The sequence below is a fragment of the Mastacembelus armatus genome, chromosome 2 (assembly GCF_900324485.2).
Source record: "Mastacembelus armatus chromosome 2, fMasArm1.2, whole genome shotgun sequence".
NCBI lineage: Eukaryota > Metazoa > Chordata > Actinopteri > Synbranchiformes > Mastacembelidae > Mastacembelus > Mastacembelus armatus.
The window spans coordinates 3,589,817-3,613,423 of record NC_046634.1 but is presented as its reverse complement, the minus strand read 5'-3'; the positions used below and the strand labels follow the sequence as shown (position 1 = coordinate 3,613,423).

Sequence of the window (23,607 nt, the reverse complement as noted above, 5' to 3'; positions counted from 1 at the left end):
GTGTGGGAAAGAAAAATGTGTGGGAAGGAAACGATGTTTTTGAATATGTTTGCTAGACATATGTTTCTTTTATGCAGGTTCATCTGTTAATGTCCCGCCGAGATTTACTTTGTCCTTTTGTCCTGCTCCAGTCCTATTTCTCTGATTTATTTCCATCGTTCCTTCTTTTTTGAAATTTTACTTCTCCTTTTTGTTTAGATGTTGTCAAGATGTTGTTTATTTGTTTGTGTATTTTGTGTGAGAAGATTGATATGGATCTGATGTCTGTATTTCATGTAGCTAAAGCCAGAAGGTGAAAGCATAACAAATGGAATCCTTCATATTTACATTTTTTAGTCTGGACACCAACAGAAAAGCAAAAATGAAAAAAGGTTTTGCAGCAAGCAAATTTGTCTGTTTCCTCTCGGTACAGCTCAGCTACAGTACACACCCGATGGCTCTAGCTTGACTTTTAGGTCAGAGATGATAATTCTGACATTACAAGCCATTGCTGGCTGTCATTTTTGTTAACATCAGTTTGTAAGAGCAAATTAGAAAATAGGGAAGAAGCAGAACCAGTCAGTATGGGCTGGAATGAATGATTACCGTAAACATACTTACAGAAAAGTGCTGGGACAAACAGATGCATGAAAAGATACAAATGCAAATAAGCCAAATAAATAAAACACTGTATGTAGAATAGATGAAGCTACAGGAAGAAAAATAAGACAAATGAGGACAAAAAATAAACACACACAGACAGACAGTAAAAATGTGCATGTACTGTAAAGTGCCCATGTATGATGTTTTTCAGCACCTGAACAGAGATGATGATCAACCATCATGGGGAAAGTTTGGGATGAAACACACGTTTCACTCACCCGACATCGGTCCAGTTGTACTTTGAGCGGTTCTGGTTCAAATGCTGGAGGTGCCTGGACTTTGAGCCAGTTCTCACTGTTGTCCACCGCCTGCTCACACTGCTCATACAGGTTATAAAAGGCAAGCACCTGCATTTGCACACAGACACACAGACACACAGACATACACACACAGACACATAGAGAAGCTCAGTTCAAATCCTATAAAAACACAACGAAACACGCATGAAACATCCGTCTTGTTGTACAAGCAGTTCTCTAATTTGCAGAAGATCTGCACAATACCCGAATGACCAAAACGCCATCCACGCCTGTATTACCTGAGAGTGACTAATAAATTCTTACTGTAATTGGGTAGCAATTTTGTTATTTAAGGGCTTGTTAGAGACTGTGCTGTTCGCCTGCTTTTTTTTTTAATGCATTCATGCAGTGCACCAGATGTTACAAATATAAAAAAAACCTAGAAAACAAAACAAACAAACAACAACAAAAAAAAAAACCCCACTAAATCTAATACAGGATTTCTGCAGGGCTCAACAATTAAATGTAAAGTTTGAGGAAAAATGAAGTGTTTCCTCCTTTACTATGGACACTGGCATCCTGGTTATTGAAACACAATAACCCAACAATAACATTAAGAATAGTTTCACACATCAAGCTCAGTTTACCAGTCAGAGAATTCTAGTGAGCGTACTGAAAACTGCACTGAAAAGTCAGGCCGTTAAATATACTTTCTGTCAATGACCTTCTCATCATGAACACTAAGGTTTTACTGTACATCCATTTTTCTGCCAAAGCTTGAGTTTTTGCTACCGATACACTTATTGAGTTATTGGGTACCTGTCAATCAAATCCAGTAAAACCATCCCAGCCCAGTCCTGATGGAGCAAACTGTCTCACTAAGGAAGGAATTTCCTGACCCTTACAGTCTCTCTGGCAGTTTTTCCTTATAAACTTATAACTTATGTTCATTCTTTGCACTGTAAGATCCCATAAGTGATATTTATTAAACTCATTTTGTTATTAACCCAGTGTAATTAAATAAATGAATCAGTTTGTTTAACTAGATGGAGGCTGTTATGTGCCTCAGAGGAGTCTTCTCTCTGATCACAATCAAAACAGTGAAGATAGATTTGCACTTCAGACACTTCCTGCACCTTTTTTCTATGACACACTTGAGTCTTGGGGGGATGCATGGAGGAAAATTATACCTGAGATTATTGTGACTGTTAGCAGTACAACAACTGCTCTCACGATGGAATCAATATATATGTATACAATAAACAATAAATATTTAAATGAAATCCATGCTGTTTTGAAAATGGGAAATTTGTAATGGCTACAGCATTCAGATTTGAGTTACTTTAACTTGGAGTTAAATAACAGAAGAAACATTCTTCAAAATTCTCAAAGTTGGAGCATGTAAATCAAACCTTTTACTCAGATCTACCTTGAATTTTGGTGAGCAGTTGTTGAGGCAGACTGCACAAAGAAATTCTACCAAGGTGCAAAATACCTCAGCGATACAAATTGGACATATCTGTGTGTATATACCTTCGTCTGGTAAGCCAACCATGCCAGCTTGTCTGCCAACAGGGCACAGAATCCCACCCAGCGCTGGTTCAGCTGCTCCGCTGCCTGGGCAATGTCATCAGCACGACTCCCCTCTGGAGGGGCAGACAGAGAGAAGGGTGGGGGCTGTCACACACACACACACATTCTCAGTGATACATGCTTCACAGTTCACATGGGCACGGCTGATCTCTCTGTAGGGGACGGACATAAAAAAAGACACACTCTGTGCACACAGAATCTGGTGAATGTCATCTGTAGGAGAGGTGAGAGGGGCCGTCGATATTCTTCATAAATGTGAACTCCAGAAACTGTTTGTCTGCTGTTCCACTGAACACAGGGAAACACACACCTCAATATGCAGTCTCGCTCATCACTAAGTGACATTTGTTGATGTAAATGGCCAATTTAAAGTGTGTGTAAAACTCCTTTGCCAGAAAAATGAAAACCTCCAAAGGGTTCCACAGGAGGGAAAAATCAATGGTAAAGTTGCAGAAAGATGGATTCCCACTAAAAGGGCAGACTGAATGCCATTGTTTGGATGATAATTGGACCTGGGAAAGGCAGCATCCTGGCTCATGAGTCTCATCTTGTATGAAAACAGGCACAGAAGTTCTTCTAAATGTAACTGTACCTCCATTATGTTCCATTTACTTGTCAAACATTTCACTGATGCTGCTTTCTGACTTCATTGCATTAGCTTAATGTCAGATAAGTGCCATCACACATAATCCTGAAGCTGAATGGAGGATGAGACACTATATGCAATACACTTGAAACAATCTTTTATTCTTTTTGTCATCCAGTTCTTCAAATCTATCTATTCCTATCAGAGCCCCGTTTCTGGCCAAAAACTATTGAAACATAAGCACAATAAATGAGCCTCAATATTGCACTGGGTGACACACTCCTTTATAATCATGAACACACACTGTACTATTTTGACACAATCCCATATCTTAGTTTAATGCAAGGGATGAAGGTGTGGAGAGGAATTTAGCTGCCATCAAAAACTGCCTCCTGGCAATTCTAAAACTGTGAGGTACCTAATTACTGTGGAGTAATTAATAAAGTAACCATTACTTTTCGATAATATGTAAATAGTAATTGATTGGTGCAGCGCAGTATTGAGATTAAGATTTATGTGTTTACACTATACCTGTGAAACATGTCATGCATTCATAAACTTATTTCCACACAAAAGCATCAATAGTTTTTTTCTCTCCTTCGCTTTCACACACACAGCCCTGTTGAGTAAGTTGAGGAATGTTCAGGTGTATTATGTTTGGCTGAAGGTTACAGCAGTAACACGAATAAAAAGAGAGTAATAAAAAGTAGAAATCGAGGGTTTCTGTGCTTTCAGAAGTCCAAACAGCTGCACAAGGACAGAGGAGAGGACAGACGAGAAGAAACATCTCTCTTCCTCTCTCTATCAGTGTTTCTATGGAGACAAGAAGAGAGGGTGGGACAGGTAGAGGCGTTGCCATGGGGACAGACAGGATGTGCGTGTGCGTGTGTGCGTGCGTGTGAACGAACAGGGTATGTGTTAGTGCACGTTACCCTGCTCAACCAGGGTCTGCGCCGTGCGTGTTGCTTCTTGAAGCTTTCGGTACTTCTCTGGTCGCTCTCTTTCTATTGCCTAAAGTGAGAAAGGGGAGAGAGTGATGGACAGAACAAGAAATGCGGAGTTAAAGGACAAGAACAGGCAGACAGACAGAAAAAAAAAACAAGAGGCCAAGAGCTAGGGAATTATTTATTACAAATAAAGATTAAAAACACACACACAAAAAAAAAATCAATCTAATCCAACTGAGTAGCTCCAAACAATAACAGGTCCTGTAGCTGTCATCAGCCTCTGATCTTATTGTGCTGTGACATTTAGGACAATCTGAGCATTTATTTGGACAAACAAAAAGGTTTAATAATAAGGTCACTGATCATTTTAAACCTAAACTGTGGGAACATTTCATATTTCAAGACAAACTCAAACTCAAAACTAATACCTGAGTTTGCTCCTAATTGTAAGACGTCTGTTAGGTGAATGTGATACATTTCTCATGCATTCATGTAAATTTACATTTAAATGTAAATGTATTTTCTATCATTGAACTCCAAGCATATTTTCCAAGAAGGGTGAACCATTCCCACAAGCACAGTTACTTGAAGAAACTCAAGCACGACAGATATTAATGCAGATTGCATCCACTGAGGTGCCATTTCATCAACAATGTGCCTTCTTCAGAGCTTGAAGTTAGCTCTTGTAGCTCAGAGGGAACATTTTTCATCCAGACCTCAGTTCAGGGACTGCACTAATATTTGTTACTCTAATCTTTTTTGTGATCCCTTAAAGCAAATCAGTATCTACTTGCGATTCTCTTGTCACAAGTTACGGCTTTGCTGTGGACATGAGTTGGGAGCTGAGCAGTTTAACATACAGATTGTTCCCCTCTTGGATTCTTTTTCATTTGAGTGGTTTACAGAAGCCTGAAGAGATTAACGCTCCAGTATTTCAAAGACATTTTTGATCTTTTGACCACTTATATTTATTTTCGGTACTCGCTCCAACAAGTGGTTCATTATGATGGCACCTGAGCAGTAGATTTTTTTATTTGAATCGTGTTGAAATTTATACTAACTACTACTACTACTACTACTATTCGGTGCATAATCAAAGTTCAAAAATGTCCTCACAGGTATGATTGATGTGTTTAAGGTAAAATTCATTTATGACTCAACTGTGCAAAAGGACCTTGTTGTTTCAGCATCACAGGTCTCAGCAGCACAGTTCTGTGGGGTGTCTCTCTCTCTCTCTCTCTCTCTCTCTCTCTCTCACACACACACACACACACACACACACTGTTTTTACCTGCACTTTGTCATGCAGCTCCTGAATGCCACTGTCCTTGCGAGACACAGAGAACTCGGGGCTCTGTAGGATGGCCTCGCCACGGGTCATGTAGCTGTGGACCTCTGTGAAGTCCACATCAAACCTGAAGACACACACACACTTGTTACCCACACAGTATTACCCACTATATTGATGTTACGGGGTACAAAGGATTTGCTGCTGCAGTTTTCTATAAACGTTTCTTAAGAATTAAGATTAAATTTGTAGATTAGCTGGTACTTCACGTCTCCTGATAACACTCAAAGTCACATTTAGCATTTTTATCACACGTATAACAGCTATTTGTATTCTCCCCTCGTTTGACATGCTGATGGAATTTCAGCAAATAGTCTTCATATTTACATGACTGAAGTCATTATTGAGTTTGAGTTGTTGCTCATTGATGCTACTGTAGCAGTGCCTCGGTCCCGTTAGTGCTCGGGGGCAGGTAGAACACAACAATAACACTGGTACAGGTTTTTATATTCCAGAACAGCTAATTAGAGTCGATTCACTCTGAGTATTATTATTTATAGATCACCGATTTATTTTTATTTTTATTGAAGGACAGTAGATGTTTTGGCGCAGAGGAATGATCGATATTTGGATGGTTCTCTTCATGTTCACAGAATCACAGTGTCGTCATTTGAAAACAGGAATCTCTCCTCACATTCATCCTCAGCTCAGAATAACAGCTATATGTTGTCTATGTTACTGAAAACCCAGAGTTTCCCCTCAACTCAGGGTGAACAAACTGTTTTCACTTAACTCACTTTAAGGAACATCCCCAGAATGTTGCTGTTTAGCCACATTTCAAAGTAAACAAAGACTCAGCAGTTTTTCACTTCCCATTAGTTAGTCCTTTGCAACACTCTGATCTCTAGAACATCCAAGCAGCTGTAGCTGAGTTTTGCCACATAATCTTTTTATGTTATATTATTGATTTTAACAGGCAAAGTAATGTAACAGATGTCCTGAAATATTTGCATCTTAATGTGCTGCGATGGCAAAGATTTGATGTAAACGATTGAAAATTAGGTCAATTATATTTTAATACGGGAACTTGAAATAGCTACCATCTACAGCAATCACTAAACATGAGCATAACTGCAGTGGTGGAAGAACTATTCAGATCCTTTACTTAGGTAAACAGTGTACCACAGTGTGAAGAGTGTAAAAATCTGTTAAAGTTGCCCTGTGGAGTTTTCTGGTTTTTAGAAAAGATACACTATGCTCATATCCAGTGTTTCTCTCTATCTGTTAGGTCTAACAAAAACGCTGAATTTCCTTCCTCATAAATTATTTGTAACACTAATTTCAAAATAGCTGGATGTATTTTTTAAATCTGCATTGTTTACATCCATATTATCTAATGTGAAGGTTTTCTCATTACTTACCTTTTGTGGGTACACTGTTGTGTTTTTTTTACATGTTTCTGCAACTATTAGTTGACCTTACAGTATTGAATATCCGGCAAATGGTGGCAGTAAATTTCTGTCATTGTGTCTGAGGTACAAATAAAACAGGGTCCCCCCTCATATAAACTGTCCCATTAAGCTACCAGTAGACAAAAACTCCACAGACTACTTTTAAGTGAAAGCAATTCCACTTGATTTTTCTTTAGTGTATTTGTGATCAATGGCAAACTGCTGTCAACAGTGATTTTTCACAATAAAAGCCTATCTGCAAAGCAAATATTAAGCCCTTCTGTCAAATAAAGTGGAGTGGATTAAAAAGTACAACATTGCCATTTGAAACACAGAAAGTATCAAAACAGAAATACTAAGGTAAAGTACAGGTACCTTAGATCATCTACTGTAGGACCATGCTTGAGTAAATATACTGTACTACTTTACTTTCCACTACTGCATAATACATCCTCTTCTAGGGTTTCTTGATTCACTACAGGGTTTTCGGACTGTCCTACTTCACTAATATGAATGGTTTAATTTCAAGGTGGCCTCTATTATCACTATCACAGATACTCATTATCAGTATCTGCAGTGTTTCATCACCTACCTGCTAAGATAAGACAGCAGAAAGGTGTGCATGTAACTGAACGTTTAACATCAATTAGCAAAAAAAAAAAAAAAAAAAAACTTCAGATTTTCAAAATATTGCTCCTAATCTGAAGTCTTGAGTGTACCAAATCACTCTCACCTTTTCCTGAGTTCAGAATCTACCACCACTTGTCTCTTTTTCTGTGGTGGTGGCGACTCTCGGGTCTGTCGCACAGCCGACACCTTCTCTCTCGTTGTCACCTTGGTAACGGTTGTCGTGACAGAGTGGGTCAGCTCAGGCTGCTGGGCCACGCTGACAGCTGATGACAACTGAGCACACATATAAAAAGAAATAAATGTAGGCGAACTGCACGGAAATTGCTCTATCAGTTTACAAACCTCCACTTAACTCTCTCTCACATCTGCCTGAGTGCAAGTGTGTGTGCCTGCACGCACACACACACACACACACCCACAGTGTTAATAGTGTCCCTGAAAGGTGATGAGTCAAGGATCAGTTATCAATGATACATTATAACAATACAAACATAAGCATGGATGTGTGGGGGTTTCAACAAGGGCTAAAGAAACGAGTGTGTGAGTGTGTGTGTGTGTGTGTGTGTGTGTGTGCGTGTGTGTGAGTGTGTGTGTGTGTGTGTGTGTGTGTGTGTGTGTGTGTGCAGCTGAAGTACTAGAGACTGTGCATGCCTGCACAGGTCAATCTGCTAATTATCTGGCTGATTATAATGGACAAGTAATTGAGAAAGAGAGCGTGACAAAGACTGAGGGGGAGATGTGTGCAACTAGTGTGACCAGGAACTTCATGATAGATTCTGACTGCAGCTACAGAATGCTAAGCATGTGCTTGTGGATTTACACTTCCCAGTTTAAACATACACATGAAAAAAAGCCTGTGGGGGAAAAAAGAAGGGCGACCACATTTAAGTGTCGTTTAAAGGATAAAGCTGTGATTTTCTACTAAAATCATTAATGTCTTCATCTCTAAATCGGTTTCTCTACTGACTGAGAAAAAGCTTTTAAAACAGAATCTATAAATTTATTGTTGACAAAAGGCTCAGTAATTCCCTAAAACAGCTGCTCACTGTAGTGTTTAACAAACATCACTCTAACAGGAAATGGTAGGCATGTTGAGGGCTATTTTCAGCAGCACATTAATCCACATTTGATGCTTTGCTGAAAAAAACTGATTTGAGAACAACTGCTGCAGTGAGTACTTGTGGCAGCAGGATGGTGTATGTGGTGTTGAGTTAAAATAAACTACAGCATGTGTGTTTATGGTAATGAAGCAACTTCTCACCCAGTGCAACAGCGTGGCTCATTGATGTATTTTTAATAGGTCTCGGACGACAGTGGCACAGGAATAACACAGTCCATGAAGCTAAGATGTATTTGTATGTGGATTCTTTTTCAAAGCTGTCATAGATTTATCTTTATAAAAAAGTCACATTAATCCTAAATCTCTGTCCACCAAGCTATGAACCCAACCTGAACTCCTTTTATATATCAAGGTTGTGATATATCGTCCTTAGATTGAACCTCTCAACACTGAAGTGAAGGTTTCAGATTTAGGAAACTACTCTTATCTGCTTTCTTGCCATGAGTTAGATGAAAATATTCACACCACTCTAACCTCCTACAGTAAAAAAGCTTGATAATTAGCATCTTTTATCTGATACTGACTAATGGTAAAGCTTATTTTTTTTGGCCACAAGGTGGAAATGACACTGCCACTGGATATCATCACCTCATAAAGCTGATACTGTATGGTTGGATGACCTCATCTAAAGCTCTCTAATAAAAGACTGTAGGTACCATAGCTGGTCTAGTTTCTAGTATTTGGAAAAGAAGCACTTTCAAGGTATTCCTTCACAATCCAATATTTTACTCAACACTCAGTGTGAAGTATTTAAGGATAAAAGTAACACTACAGTGCAGTATATGATCAGAAAATTCAAACAGCACAAAGGTACTGTGTCTGTATCTTAAAACTTATTTCATGCTACTAAATCTCCTTCATCGCTGGATATTTGATCAGGACAGTGCAGCAAAGACGGGAAAGTCAACACAAGTCTTCATCCGTCCCTTCTCATTATTCTCCACTGGTGTGTAACATGAAGCTCAGGCCAAACACTTCCAGCTACCAGGACCCACGTTTCGCCTCAACAGCATTTTTATATAACAGGACAAGTGTTGATCTCAGATACTACAAACAACCAGCATTTCATTTGGGCAGGAGACCAGAGAAACAAAAAACCAACCAGCACTACAAACCAGCAACGAGCCCATGACCGTTTTATATAGGAGCAGAAGTATACCTGTGACTTGAATAATAAACAACTATTGTGTTTTAAATGTAGATAGTCTTTAGAAACACTCATTCTACCTTCAAATCTAACTTTTCCTAGCTGTCAGTTTTTTTAAAATCTTAAATCTTGGTCTTGGAATCAGAACTACCTGCTGCTTTTCACTCCACTACTTCTTAACAAACATCAAAAACCTGGGACCCCGAGACAAAGATGTAAATTGCAAGGATGTAGCAGGTAGGTCATACTGTCAGACTGGACGACATAAACTGACCAGACCTGAATCAAAAGCAAAAAGAAAAGTATAGTTTAGTACCATGATAGATTCACTCCTTCCATCTCATAATCCTTTTGATGTGGTTGGATATGAACTCAGTAGTCCTGCTACAAAACTGCTAGAAAAGATAATACAAAACTGGATATGTTTTCTTCAGCTAAACTCTAACAACTTTCTCACCAGTGAAAACACTGAATGGAAAATCCATTAATTTGTGAGCTTTAGAGTAACAGAAGCCTTCACACATGCTTCATTTCTCCATGCTTGGACCGAGGTCGTTTTTATTTGGTATAAATCAGAAAATTCACACACACTAAGCATGAAACCTGGAAGCATGGGGGAAACAGCTAGCATGGCTCTGTGCAAAGGTACAAAAGTTGCCAACACGTTCTGCCCTCTCACAGTGTGAAAACATCCCTTCTGGTTCAGTGTACAGACATAAGAGAGGTAATGAACCTCTTGTTTCAACTCTCAGCAACAAAGTCTTAAAATGAATAACAGTAAAAACTGTTTGTATCCTATATATATTCTATGGTAACTACACCTAAAACATGAGGAGATTAGTGAAATCTAAATCTTTTTAATGAGTCCTGTACCTGGGAGCTGCTCAACTCCAGACTCTGGATCAGTTTGTCCCAGCGCTGGGCGAAGTTGTCCAGTCTGGCCTCCAATTTGCTGGCCACCTCTTTATTCTTTACACTGGACAGAAGGTCCTGACTCATGGAGCACAGCTTGTCCATGGTGGGGCGCTTCACCTCCAGGTCTGCCTTCACCATCTGCAGGTAAAACAACAAAGGTTGTGGATGTTAACCCTCCTGGTGCACAGGAGTAAAGCTAAGTTGGTTCATGTAGACTTCATGTTAGTCAGATTTGTAGTTCTCACAGCAAGACGGCGGAGGCAGGCGACCATCTCTGCCTGGTCCTTAAGGTTGGAGGTCTTGATGGAGCGAACCAGCTCTTCCTTCTGACTTAACCAAGAGTCGAATAAAGACTGCAACGAGAGGAGAAGAGCGAAGGAAGGAAGAGGAATAAAGGAGAAAAAGTGCAAGGAGAAGAAGAAAACCATTAAGTGAGGAAAATACAGAGACATGTAGGAAGAAAGGCACCATGAGAAAAAAATCTTATCATGTGGAAGGTGGTGCACTTGAGGCCATTGTCTCCTGTTGGTACAGACAGCTCCTGATTGCAGCATCCTCCTCAGGCCTCTGAAAAGCAGCCTATTGTCTGTGACAGCATCTCCCCCTCTGCCCAGAATTACACTGTCAATGTTTCTGTTATCAGCAAGCAGACAGTCGATTTGCATCCAAATGTCGGGTGCTACTTGAACAAGCATTAACCAGAGAATCGGGGAAAAGTGAATTCAATATACTTCCTGGTGTTTTGAATAATTAATCAAATTAAATTAGGTTCTTATGGATGTCTTGGAGCAACTGCAGCCATTGAGTCCTTATTATGAAACACAGCAGAGAGATTATTTTATCATCAGTCTATACTTATCTGTGTAACTGAACAATCAGACTTCATCAAATGGGCCCTCAGTGCCCCCAGACCCACATTGTGGGCACATTAGGCACAGACACGATGTAAATACACACAGTTTTGTCACAACCCAACCCAAAGGAAGGACAGAGGGAAAAGGACCACACATGACATCTACAACAACAAACGCATTTAATCAAAATATAATTTAGCTAAGTCATGGCACTTCCTACTACACTCCTAAAAAGAAAACTCAAACACGAAGTGATGAGGGTTGCTACTGTTTGCACTTTTAAGCAGGAGTAAAGTATTTAAGTCAGAAAGTGTCTTAAATTGTCACATATTTGTGTTAATGAATGTATGTTTGGCTCAAAACAATAACATATTCTATTAATGTACCATTGTTTGAGCAGGGAAGATTCTTCTATTTAATATATCAAACAGTAAACAAAGGGTGACTATGACCCAAAGGTGACAATGCAAATCTAGTTTAGGGGATTTTAATTAAAGCTGATTAGTTAATCGTGTATAATCCGATGTTGTGATTTCAGCTTCCTCAATTATTAATCACAGAACATGAGCAAATTGGATATCATGACATATTTAATTTCCTTTACACAGCCTGCTGTGGCTAAAAATATCAACTGTAAAGACGCTGATAGATGACTGAGAAAAAAAAAAGTTTGTTTTTGAATCTGAGAGAGCCTACTAATCTTAAAACATATATTTATGCAACACCCAGAGTTAGTGATTGTGATCTTAGAATCAAACAATGCTTTGCGAAAGATTTGTGTTTATTTCTGCTGCTATAACTACATCTGTGAGATTAATCTACTGGCCACATTATAGCTGCATGGCTCAAGGGACAGTCTGGTTGGAAGTTGGCTCATCACTATTTTCAGGACTAAAATAACTCTGCAACTATTTGCTTGATTGCATTAAAACTTATTTTTCCATCCTTCTTTTCCTTTCGGCTGCTCCCTTCAGGAGGCGCCACAGCGAATCATCTACCTCCATTTAAACTCTATCCTTGTGTCCTCCTTCACTACATAAACACTTATTTTTCCATCCAAATGAGTAAAAACCTAAAATATCTCATTTCAGCAGTTACAGGTTTCAGTCTTCTTGGGTGAGTCTCTACAAACTTTGCACTCTTGTCCTGGCTGATCCTCTAAGGCTCCATCAGACATTTTAGCTTCCTGCTCCTGCTCTCCCCATGTTGACCTGTTTTTGTACAGCTATGTTTATGAGCACACACTAACCTAGACCCTTACCTGACCCTTCACCATCACAAATAAATGTCTAACCCCAACCTAATGTTAACCTGAACCTTAAAACCAAGTGAGAACCCTCAGTGTCCTCACTTCTCAAAAATGTACTCACTGCAATGGTGTAAAAAATTGGTTCTCTTAATGTTCTGTATAGGCATACATGTGTGTATACACACACACACACACACACATACCTGTTCATTAGTGAAGTGTTGCCATTTCAGTAAAATTTCCTGAAGCAAAATCCAGCGTTCTTCTGTCCATCTACAAATGGCTGCCCAGCGGTCACCAAGCACCTATGTGCAGACATTTATATAACAATACATTAATGTCTCCATAAGTACAAAACGTCATTGTGAGTAATTTCCCCTGAAACATTTTCATCACGTTCCCTTAAAGGCTAATGGATTCACAGTTTCACTTTGCAGTTTAATGTTTTAGCTGCCAAATATGCAGTTCGATTTTCAGTCGACTGTCCCCCAGGGGGATGCTGCTGATCATGATTGTGGTGGGGCATGAAATTCAGAGATGGCAGAAACAATAGAGTAACCAATTGAAGAAAAGCCAAGTGACTGTGAAATTTAAATGTAGACAGTGATGGTGTTTAGATTTGGCATAATAAAATAAAGGAGAAATAAATAATTAACCAGGTGAACATTTTAAGTTTCCCATGTTTTTGTTCATTTAAATGTTCTCAGATCTTTTTTGTTTTAGGGCAGAATATTTAAAAATTATATGTCATTTTTATTTTAACTGTATATGTCTGTGAAGATTCTCAGTCGTCCAGGGGAAGTTATCTAAAGGTCGAGTCATGGCAACTGGACTTTCAGTTTTAAGGCCGAAACGTTTCACCACCCATCCAGGTGGCTTCATCAGTCTAAGAAAAAGCTGGACTGGAACCTCCAATTTATCTCACAGGTTGGTTTCACTCCACCCCCAGACCCATAGGCTCACTAGGTGAGCTAAGTAAATCAGGTTGGGGTTGTTAGACCCACGCCCCTGAGTTGGTCTCACTTCACACCATGTTTAACTGTATAGATATGCTGTATGGCCAAAGCTTTGGGGACATACCTGTCAACATTCAACATTTTGTGAATTTTTGAAAACCATTAGATATAGTTGAATGCTGTACATTCAGTGGTATTTTAATTGACTACAGACTCGAACACAGCATATTTAATAAAGCACAGGGAAGCACTCACACACACACAATGGCACACAAAGTTTATTTTTCTCATCTCCGTTTTACTGGTTTATTGGCAGCTAGTTGTTAGTTGAGCAAAATGGGAGCGACACTTCTGTTTCATTTAAATGCCAAAGACAATGTCCACAGAACAAAGTCATCAGGGTAACAGAGACAATGGAGCGGGAAAAGACTGACATGGAGAAATGGGCTCAGCAGGTTAATCTTAAGACAAATTGTCTGTAATTAATCAAATGACAGTTCGACAGTGGGGAGAAGCCAGGGAAGGCACCTTCTACTGTATTTGCATTTTCACATTCTGGTACACAGTGTTGTCTCATCTATTTATCTCCCTTATCTTGTATTTAATAATAAACTGCACTGCAGGAGACACAGGCAGCAAAACATCCAGTTGTTAAAACGTAAGTCAAATGAGAAGTTGCATTACATTTTATAATGATATTTGTTGTGATTACACTTTGCATACAGTACAACCAATGTTGTGTTCTGCATTGTAATTGCTTAATATGACAGGGTGAATAATTCAAGACACTCACAGCAGCAGTGAGTATTATATTTCTGCAAATTCCTTTTTTTGGAAGGAGTTTCTGACTAAAGTTAAGGAGAAGAGATTCTCATTTTCATCTAATTTGCTTTTAGTATAGAGGAGCTTACTTCTATTCACAGCTCATCAAACCTTTTCTCCCCAAGGAAAAGCTTTAGTTGCATCCAATTATCCACATTTCTTCATTTCCTGTTTGTATATATCACCAGCTTTACCTAAATCTGACTTGGGTTGCTTACTTGCACCTTCCCTGAGGATAACAGATTCAACTTAAGGAGATGAAGATGAAATCTTCAAGACTTTTCTCCCTCGATCAGCTTATCATTTTACACTGAATCATCTCTCCATTACAAATTCAAACTTAGTGTTCATCTGCAACTGAGGCTGGAGTTTGAGATGACTGTTAAAATAGTGCATGATCCATGGCTGGATCAACCTGTTTGAATTCAAGGGCGAATACAATTTATAGTAGCATACAGTATATACATGACATATAATAATGTAAATAACCAGGCAAATGCAGCTGAAATTGTATTTACAGAAACAAATGCATTGGCAGTGACCCTTTTTAAAGAAGTTTCCAAAAGCATGACAAACTTACTTCAACTTCCATAACTGACTTTACTTCAACCTCACAAAACTAAATTCTTCATGCAACAATTATTCATTGATCCAAGAACATATAGGGTTTTTTTTTTCCTCTCCAAAGCAAGGTCAGGGGTCAGGCACAGCTACAGAACAGCAGCCAACCAGCTTGTCAGAAAGTGCTACAAATGCTGGTCTACTTGTTTATTTAGCATCTTTGTGTCCAGGGCTCGTCCAATCAATTTCAGAGAGACGTACTGTCCAACAACTGAATCCTCAACACGGGGTCTATGTTGCAATTAAGGTTAGTGTATTAGAAAGCTAAAGAAATCTATTAAAACAGCAGCTTTCTATTTTATTCTTTGCAGTATATGGGAGTTAACAAGGGGAACTAAGGCCCATACATCAGAGGCTAAGACAAGCGTGGAGAATTAACTACACACAAACAGGCAGCAAAGTCTGACTCCTGGCTGGAGTCTGTGTGATGATAACTTATAGAGTAAACAAAATCAGCAGAAAGCTACAACACACACATATACAATACAAGCGCATCTTGCTGGCAAGGTCTAATTACTGCACCAAAGACAAAACTATCTCCTGTTCAATCTGCTCTCCCTGAGAAACCATGCCAGAGTCTGCTGAGCCCACTCCCACTGAGAGAACAATTTAGCAAATGAGGGAGTGGAGAGAAACTCCAAAAATATATAAAAAGAAAAAGGGAAATTAGATTGTGTGTTTGTGTGTGTGTGTGTGTTTCAATGTGTAGGCTTTCACCTGAAGTTTGCTCTCCAAAGCGGCAGTGGCACTGTCTCCACTGCTCTCATCCACCACCACCACCATGTGGGTCAGGGAATTGACCCTCACCTGCTCCAGCTCTAGGTCCTCCTGCAGGAGCTGCAATACATACACACACATGGAAAAACACACAAATATAACAACAGAATTACACACACAAACATATTCAGAATGAGGAGTGTCCAGAGAGTGTCCAGACACATTCTGTCCAGAGTGAGTGCACACTATTTGGATTTCACAGACCATCATAACACCTTAACAGCAGCAGAGAGAACATTTCCTTTTGAGGAACTCTTAAACACTCCTTTGTGTGTTCCCTTCAGCTACACACACATTTAACTTGACCAACTAACCACTAAGCCCCTCCCCTAATCACAGCCAGGCATGGCATATTGAAGTTGGTGTCAAAACACAAGAGCCAAAGTGCAAAAAATGAATGAGTGCATAATTAACTAGATGATCTATTATAATTTATAGGTTATAGTAAAAAAGAAAACACATGTTAGCAGCTCTGTCCTGGATCTGTGGAAATTTACACTTCATTTCCCTACAATGTTTTATGTTTGCTAAATCCTAAGCCTTTTCTCTCTCCTATGAAATGTTCTTTGAAGCTTCATAGGAGCATCTTGGCCTTGATTGGTTCAGCAATGTTAGAAGAACAATCGCCCACCTTGTGCTCTTCGACTTGATGTTTAATGTCCTCCAGGTCAGGACCCAGTGGCTGAGCCTCCATCCTCTTAATCCGCGCCTCTGTCATGTCCAACCAGTCTGTGAGCTGCTGCAACTGCTGGTGCTGTAGGTCCATCAGGACCTCGTGGAGTCTAAGAGTGAGGGAATTGAATGTAAAACACCAATCACAGATCTATACAATTATAAAAAAAGCAAACCATGGCTCATGGGCAGTTTAGAGGGGGAGATGAAGGTCTGGTTAAATACTCGCTTGCCACAAACAGTGATACTGTTGATTTAATTGGTAAGAATTGTAAAAACCTCATTATATTGCTCGTTTATTTCATGACTCCATTCTAACAGAGGGGTCTGTCTTGTCTAACTGTCATTTGGTAGTCTGGGCCATATCTGTAGAGCACTGTGGTTAAATCAACAAGATTATCAAAGAAGATAGCTCAACAGTTAATTTAATTTGCCTCAGTGTCATCATTATTGGATTCATTATGATTAGGAAGGCCACTGTTCTTTGTGTGCAGAATATGCCTCATCCATTGTGTAAAAAGAGATAAAACATTATTCATAGTCTTTAATTAATACTGAAAAAACCCTGAAAGAAGAATGTGTCACATCCTTCTTTAGGTAAGCCCATTCTGTAAATATTATACTACTCCCTAATCTCTTGCATTGTCTTTCATGCCTTTATACAGTTCAAAGTAGTTATATCTACCCATATTTCCAAAACAAAATTAGCCAGAATTAATTCTAAGGTGGATCCTATCCAGAACAAATGCAAATGTGCCCTTGTCTCACTACACCATATGCTCTGGTCATGCTCTTCCTCAGTAGGATTAAAAAAAAAACAAAAAAACAGCTTTTTGATGCCTGAGGCTGTCAGTGTACTAGTTTCTATGGCGTATATCATATACAGCTTATAGCTATTTCAAACAGCTGTACTGGAAGGTGGAGGAAGAAGCCAGCTGTGAGAGAAAGGTGAGATGTGATAATCTTTAAAATATTGGGTCTCTCCTGGATGGTATACAAAAGTGTTGCATTCATTTGCACATACAAAACGTTGCAGTAAATAGCTGTGTAATAAATGAATAAGGCAGAGCCAGAAAAAGGTTGCAATTCCCTGCTCTGCTCTGCACCCCTGACCACTAACTGCATAAGCAGCATGTGAGGTCAGCCCCCCTATCTGTCTTTATCTGTCTTTTAAACAACCTTTTCCCCCAATATTGTTGTTATTATTCATTACTGTTTTCATTTCATTGATCGCTTTAGAGCTTTTAATCGTTGTGTGGATGTACCTGCTCTGTCTCTCCATGCTAGCCACTCTCAGGTGCTCCCACCGGGAGTTCAGGAGTTTCATCTGCTCCCTGATTTCTGAGTCCTCCTCCTCACTCAGGTTGCCCTCCCCCAGCAGGGCAGCACCAGCCCGTAGGACCTGTCCCACGCTGCCCTGGTGTGTGGTCAGCTCCACCATGTACCCCTGATGAGAGACAGATGTAAGGCTTTCAACACATATTTTGACAATTCCACTAATTTAGCCTCCATGTGGAGAAGTATGCCTCACATCGGTGCTCCCATTGAATTACCCCCCTCCACTCACTTTATTGCCTCCTTTCTCACCTTTGAGCACTTACTGTAACTCATAAGATCAATTTAGGGTCTCACATGGCAAAACAGTTGGGGATATTTTGCAGAGTATATAATCAATTTTAACAATTAGGGAGCTGGCAGAACCTCATCTAACAATCTGAGGGAATTTGCTAAAAACTCAAATATTTATGCTTCTTGTGGTGTGCTGCCTTTCTGACATATTTGTTCACCTTCCACCAACAAACAGCAGCAATTGTTTTTTAGTGATGGGCCACTTCACACGGATTACTGCACTTTTTTCAAGCCTGGTCCTTTAGTGCAATAGAAGAAGGCTCATTCTTTCCTCTAACTGCACAGCTTTTCTAGTAAATGGACAAGGGATGTTGTTACGAATTGGAGGCTGTGGTTCTTTGAACATCTGTTGTTTCTTTGGCTTTCTTTTCCTGTGCATTGACTTTTAACACTTTTTGTCTGTTTGTTTGCTTGCAGATACTTATGGAGATACATTATTGTGACTATTGTGACATTATTATAACTATGAAATGAAAAACATCTCACTATAAAATTATATTTAACATCAATATTATTTATGTGCTTTGTATCAAATAGTTGCTCTGCCAATAAATACCTTTCAGATAAGATTTTATGAACAGGAATTCACTGCTGATAACATCTCTATGATGTCAAATTTTGGAAACTTCATTCAGAACCACATCCTGCTGTAGCAGACTGAGTAACAGTCCAGTGACAAATAAACTGAACATCTTGTTGAAAAGGAAGTAGCAGCTCTTACCTCATGTGTGTGGAACTGCTCCTTCACCTCCTCCACTTGGTTGGAGATGGAAGGCTGGGCCTGAAGCCCATCTTCAGCCGACAGCAACCACGTCAACACCTTCAGATTTGGAGATAAATTAACATAACACACACTGACAGTTTCTTGCTGTCAACAAATCCCATGAAAAGACCAAAACCACTAAAAGTGTTAGTCCGTCTCACTTCTTTCTGTCTTCCTTTCTCTTTACTGAAGATGGAATTCTTCATCTCTGATCTTAAAAAGGTTCAGTAATTTCTTAAATTAGCTGGTCACTTCAGTTTTTAACAAAACACTGCTCACAGGCCAGGAAATAGTGTAGATGCTGGGGACTAATTTCAGCAGCAGATAAATCCACAGTTGTTGCACTTGTGAGCACCTCTGGTAGCAGCAGGGTGTATGTGGTATTCACTCGAGTGTGCATTCTTGGTAATGCAGGAACATGGCAACCAGTGGGGTAACAGTGTGACTCAATGATGTTTTAATAACTTTTGACAGAGATGGAGCTCTATGGAGCAGAGGAATGAGATGTACCGTATCAGACTTTGGGTACACACTGGATTTGTTGACAGTAGGAAAAATAGAGATATCAGCTTACTTAAAAAAAAAAAAAAAAAACAACACTCAAAAAATATGTTAAATATTTGTAGCATTTCTGTATCACCCCTTTACCTCCTCCAGTGCAGCCTGGTAGCTCTCCAGGCTGGTGGAACCTGGGGGTAGAGGACTGAGGCCCCTCTGCAACTCCTCTTGGCCAGGACTCAGGAACTAGAGAGGGAAGAGATGGGTGGGAGATAATAGGCAGCAATGGAGGATGACAGTGGAGAGTGATATGAGGAGAAACAAAGGAATGGAGGGTGTTAGGGTTATAGGGCACAACACAAAGGGGTTCAGAGGTGGAAGGAAGGAAGGAAGGAAGGAAGGAAAGAGAAATGAGCAGAAAGACGGCAGCATGAAAGAAAGGTGGAAGCCAGAGAAGATAGAGAGAGATGAGGACAGGTGTGTTAGTGTTACCCATTATCAGTGCTGACAAACAGTTCTGGCCTTTGTCCAACCTTAACTACTTGTCCTCTTTCACTGGGTCTCTCTCTACATCTGTGTTTGTGTGCCAACTACTGATCTGAACACTGACAACTTCTTTCGTTTTATCTCAGCTTTGTGTTCCTGCTCTCAATCTATTCTTTTTTCTGCTAATGAGGTCATACAAGGACCAGCCACTGTGCTGATTACTATCCCGCCTCAGCCAGTGCCACTTCTCTTTTGTGTAAAAAAAAGTGTTTGGTTTTGTCAGATGGTCAAATTTATTAAACATGTAATCAAATCTAAAACAAATCTCACATATTAACATCCTCAACAGGCTAAAACATGCTCTTTATTCCCTATAAAACAACATCTTGGATCATATTGTACTTCTTGTCGTATGCTGCTCATATAATGCACATCTGATTGAGGCAAACTGAGGACAGCACATTGTAAAATATCAGTTTAATTCCGTGCCTTCTTCAAAGAAATAAACAGAGAGGTGATGAGCGCAGGGCTTGTATTTTCTGCTCTACATCCTGCATTTCAAAGAACAATGAGAATGCTTGAACAAAGCTAATCTGACAAACGATCTTTTCCTCTTGCGATGTCTATTAGGTGGCAGCCAAGTTAAGTCGAGCACCCTGCTGGTACATTAAATATTTGACAGAGTCCCTGAATACATTGCGCCTGAGTCAGAGAAAATTATGGGCTACATTTAGTTAGACAGTGCAGGAAGACGCATGTGAACACTGTGAAATTTCCTTTTTTTGAATTGACTGGAAAAGTTAAAAAAAATGGGGGGATGCAGAGTAACTATGCTAACTATGCTTTCAGGGTGCTGTTATAACAGTGACAGATAAGAAGCAAACTTTCAAGCTAGTTTGTGTTTGTAAATGCAGTGCTATACAAAGCAGCTCGTATGTCTCTGCAAATATGAGGCAAGAGCCAGCAGATAATTAGTTTAGCTTAAAGCATAAAAACTGGAAACATGTGAGCATCTCTAATGCTCGCTAATGAACACATTGTATATTTTTTGTTAAATCCACAAACAGATGTGTAAAATTATAAGATGGAGTTTTACAGGGGGTGAAACTATGTCTTAAACATAGGAAGAGAGCACAGCTCAGAGTGGTGCTGTAAAAAGACGCTTGCACACGCTAGAAGATTAGCTCTCTAGCTGAAGTGCTGGTTAGGGGATTCCTGAATTCACACAGGTCACTAGGACAAGAAGAACAGGAACATTTCCTATGAATAATTATTCATTAGTCAGACACAAATAAACAGTGGACTTCTCTGTTTAGATAAGTGCAATTAATTGTGTTTGTGTAACATTGAATTTTATTGAGATATACAGTAACTGCACTGGGATGATGCGTCTGAAGACATTTGACCAGGTTTACTGACATTTCTGCTGCTGTTTTTGTTTTGTTTTTTAACTCAGAATATGACACATAAACCATGTTGTACTCTGCCTGCGCCCATCTCCAGACTAAATAATATTATCATCGGTCACATCAGGTTAAGGTCTTGAGACAAATGCTAAAGACAAATTGTACAGCACTTGTGTTTTACATTTCTGTCTGAGTACAGATAAATAAAGGGGATTAAATGTGTTCATTGAGCTTTAGAGCTGTTTTTTTCTTTTTCTTTTTAACTGCAGGGGGTCATACCAGCTGTTTTCACTTTATTCTAGTCTTTATGCTAAGACAAACTAACCCCTCCTGTTGTAGATTTGTATGACAGTCGTGTCTTGTTTTCTTCAAGAAAGCAAATTATCATAAAAAGATCATTTATTGGCTAAAATATGCTGTCAGGATCACTACTGATAAAAAGGAAAAGCCCAGTTAGTATCCGTTCTGAGCCACAAGTTATTAAAATAAATGTATCATATCAGCAGCAAACTACAAACCATGAATTAAATTAATGTGATTAATATGATTCAATTAATCACGTGACTCAGAGACATGGTGAAAAAAGAAAAAATGTCCAGCTGAACATGTCTTACAGTTTTATTCTTAGAATATTATTAGAATGTATTTTCATTGTTGCAGGTATACATATCTGAATAGGCATATTTGGACAAAAACAATCTTTGGATAAGGAAGAACAATAATCCACCCTGCTGGGATTAAATTCATTTTAAGTTCTAAACTCAATTGTGGGCTTAAGAAAATAATGGACATTTTTTCTCAGTGACACAGACAAACAAAGGCAGACAAACAAGCATCCCCAAAACAGCCAAAACATGCACAGAAGCATGGATGTTTGGAATGGAGTGCTGGCGCGGACCTGCTCAGTAAAACGCCTCCTCTTTTGCTCGGGTGACTTGACATATGCAGCCTGGGTGTAGGCATAGCTTTTATAACGAGGCTGAGGGGACGGACTTCGCACTCGCCCCTGAGCCACATTCACTGTGATCTGAGAGAGAGACAGGGAGATAGAAACAGGCAGAGAAAGTGGTGGCAGGAGGGAGAAGCCAGAAAAAGAGAGAAAGAAAGGAAAAGAGAGGCCGAACATAGAGAGCAAAAGATCCAAAAGCCAAATTACACAGAGGAAGAAGAAACAGAAAACAAAGGGGTAGAGTTGAAAAAAAGAAGCATCAGTATGCAAAGGAGCGAGTGAGGATGAAAAATTAAGATGGCAAGAAACAGGAAAGAAGCAGAAAAAAGAGGAAAAAAAGAAACATGAATAATCACACATAAGCTCTGTTTCCATCCAAATGTCAAGATAATTTTAGGTGAACTTTCAAAACAACATAAATAAAACAAATCGTAACAATAACATTATTAATAATAGTATTTAATAAAAAAACAGATTTGGTGCATGTCTATCACCATTGTTGGAAAACACATTTACAAGAAAAATGGAATACTACTAATATTTTATATTGGTCAAGTAGTTAAGTACTTTCCATCATATATATATATATATATATATATATATGTATATATGTCATATGGACATCCTACATAAAGCATATATTAAATTACTTTAGTTAGTTACTCTCCATCTTTGCTGACTTTATTGTTGTAAATTGATGCTTCAAAAATCACAAAAAATTCCTTGGATGGAAACCCATAGAGAGATAATGCAGACATTAGAGAGAGAGAGAGAACAGATGTTTTATACAGAAGATGTGGAGAGAATGAACAACAGAAAGAAGCACAGAGTCACAGCTGATGCTGTGGTGAGCAGCTCCTAGTAATCCACCATGTGTTGCATGTGCTGCACATCCCCACACCCATCCAGACAAATTCTTCTGCCTGCTAATGTTTCAGACTCACTAGTTTTAAACTTAATTTTCTTCCCAGAGGAACAGTCATCACCTGGCTGTAAGGCATCGACATCCTGCTTCACTCTCACTCCACATTTTACCCAAAATAGCAGCAGCTCTGTAAAACAGCCCTTTGCAGTTTATCAGCATCTGGCTTTTATTGGCAAGCAGCTAACAAAATTTTAGTTGATCTCATTTTCTATAACACTATATTAAGTTATAAATATTATATTGTATATATTAAGTTGATTTCATATATTAAGTTTTGTTAATTAAAGAATTGAGGTTGTAAATTAAATTGTACCTGTAAGAAAATTGTTCAAGCATTTGGGAAATCTGGGAGTGAATGTCTGCCACAAGTGAGGCTGTTTAAGTACCTTGGGGTCGAGTGAGGGTAAAATGGACTGAGGCTGGCAGGCTGACTGAAGCAGTG

The 23,607-nt window shown here is 39.2% G+C and overlaps 1 protein-coding gene across 5 annotated transcripts in view; it reads right to left on the bottom strand.

Annotated features, from left to right (window-relative positions):
• dmd (dystrophin) overlaps nt 1–23,607 on the bottom strand; it is a 216,353-nt gene that overhangs the window by 95,853 nt on the left and 96,893 nt on the right. For 4 of the 5 annotated variants that reach the window (XM_026301384.2, XM_026301380.2, XM_026301383.2 and 1 more), the window contains exons 10-23: nt 22,190–22,318; nt 19,550–19,645; nt 18,860–18,958; nt 17,775–17,956; nt 16,469–16,619; nt 15,778–15,897; nt 12,865–12,966; nt 10,804–10,911; nt 10,517–10,696; nt 7,480–7,649; nt 5,299–5,422; nt 3,993–4,071; nt 2,415–2,527; nt 861–989 (exon numbers count right to left, since the gene is read on the bottom strand). In XM_026301384.2, the coding sequence (XP_026157169.1) occupies nt 861–989; nt 2,415–2,527; nt 3,993–4,071; nt 5,299–5,422; nt 7,480–7,649; nt 10,517–10,696; nt 10,804–10,911; nt 12,865–12,966; nt 15,778–15,897; nt 16,469–16,619; nt 17,775–17,956; nt 18,860–18,958; nt 19,550–19,645; nt 22,190–22,318 (1,782 nt within the window). The remainder of the gene's footprint in view (nt 1–860; nt 990–2,414; nt 2,528–3,992; nt 4,072–5,298; nt 5,423–7,479; nt 7,650–10,516; nt 10,697–10,803; nt 10,912–12,864; nt 12,967–15,777; nt 15,898–16,468; nt 16,620–17,774; nt 17,957–18,859; nt 18,959–19,549; nt 19,646–22,189; nt 22,319–23,607) is intronic. The other variant, XM_026301385.2, reaches the window with a different exon arrangement.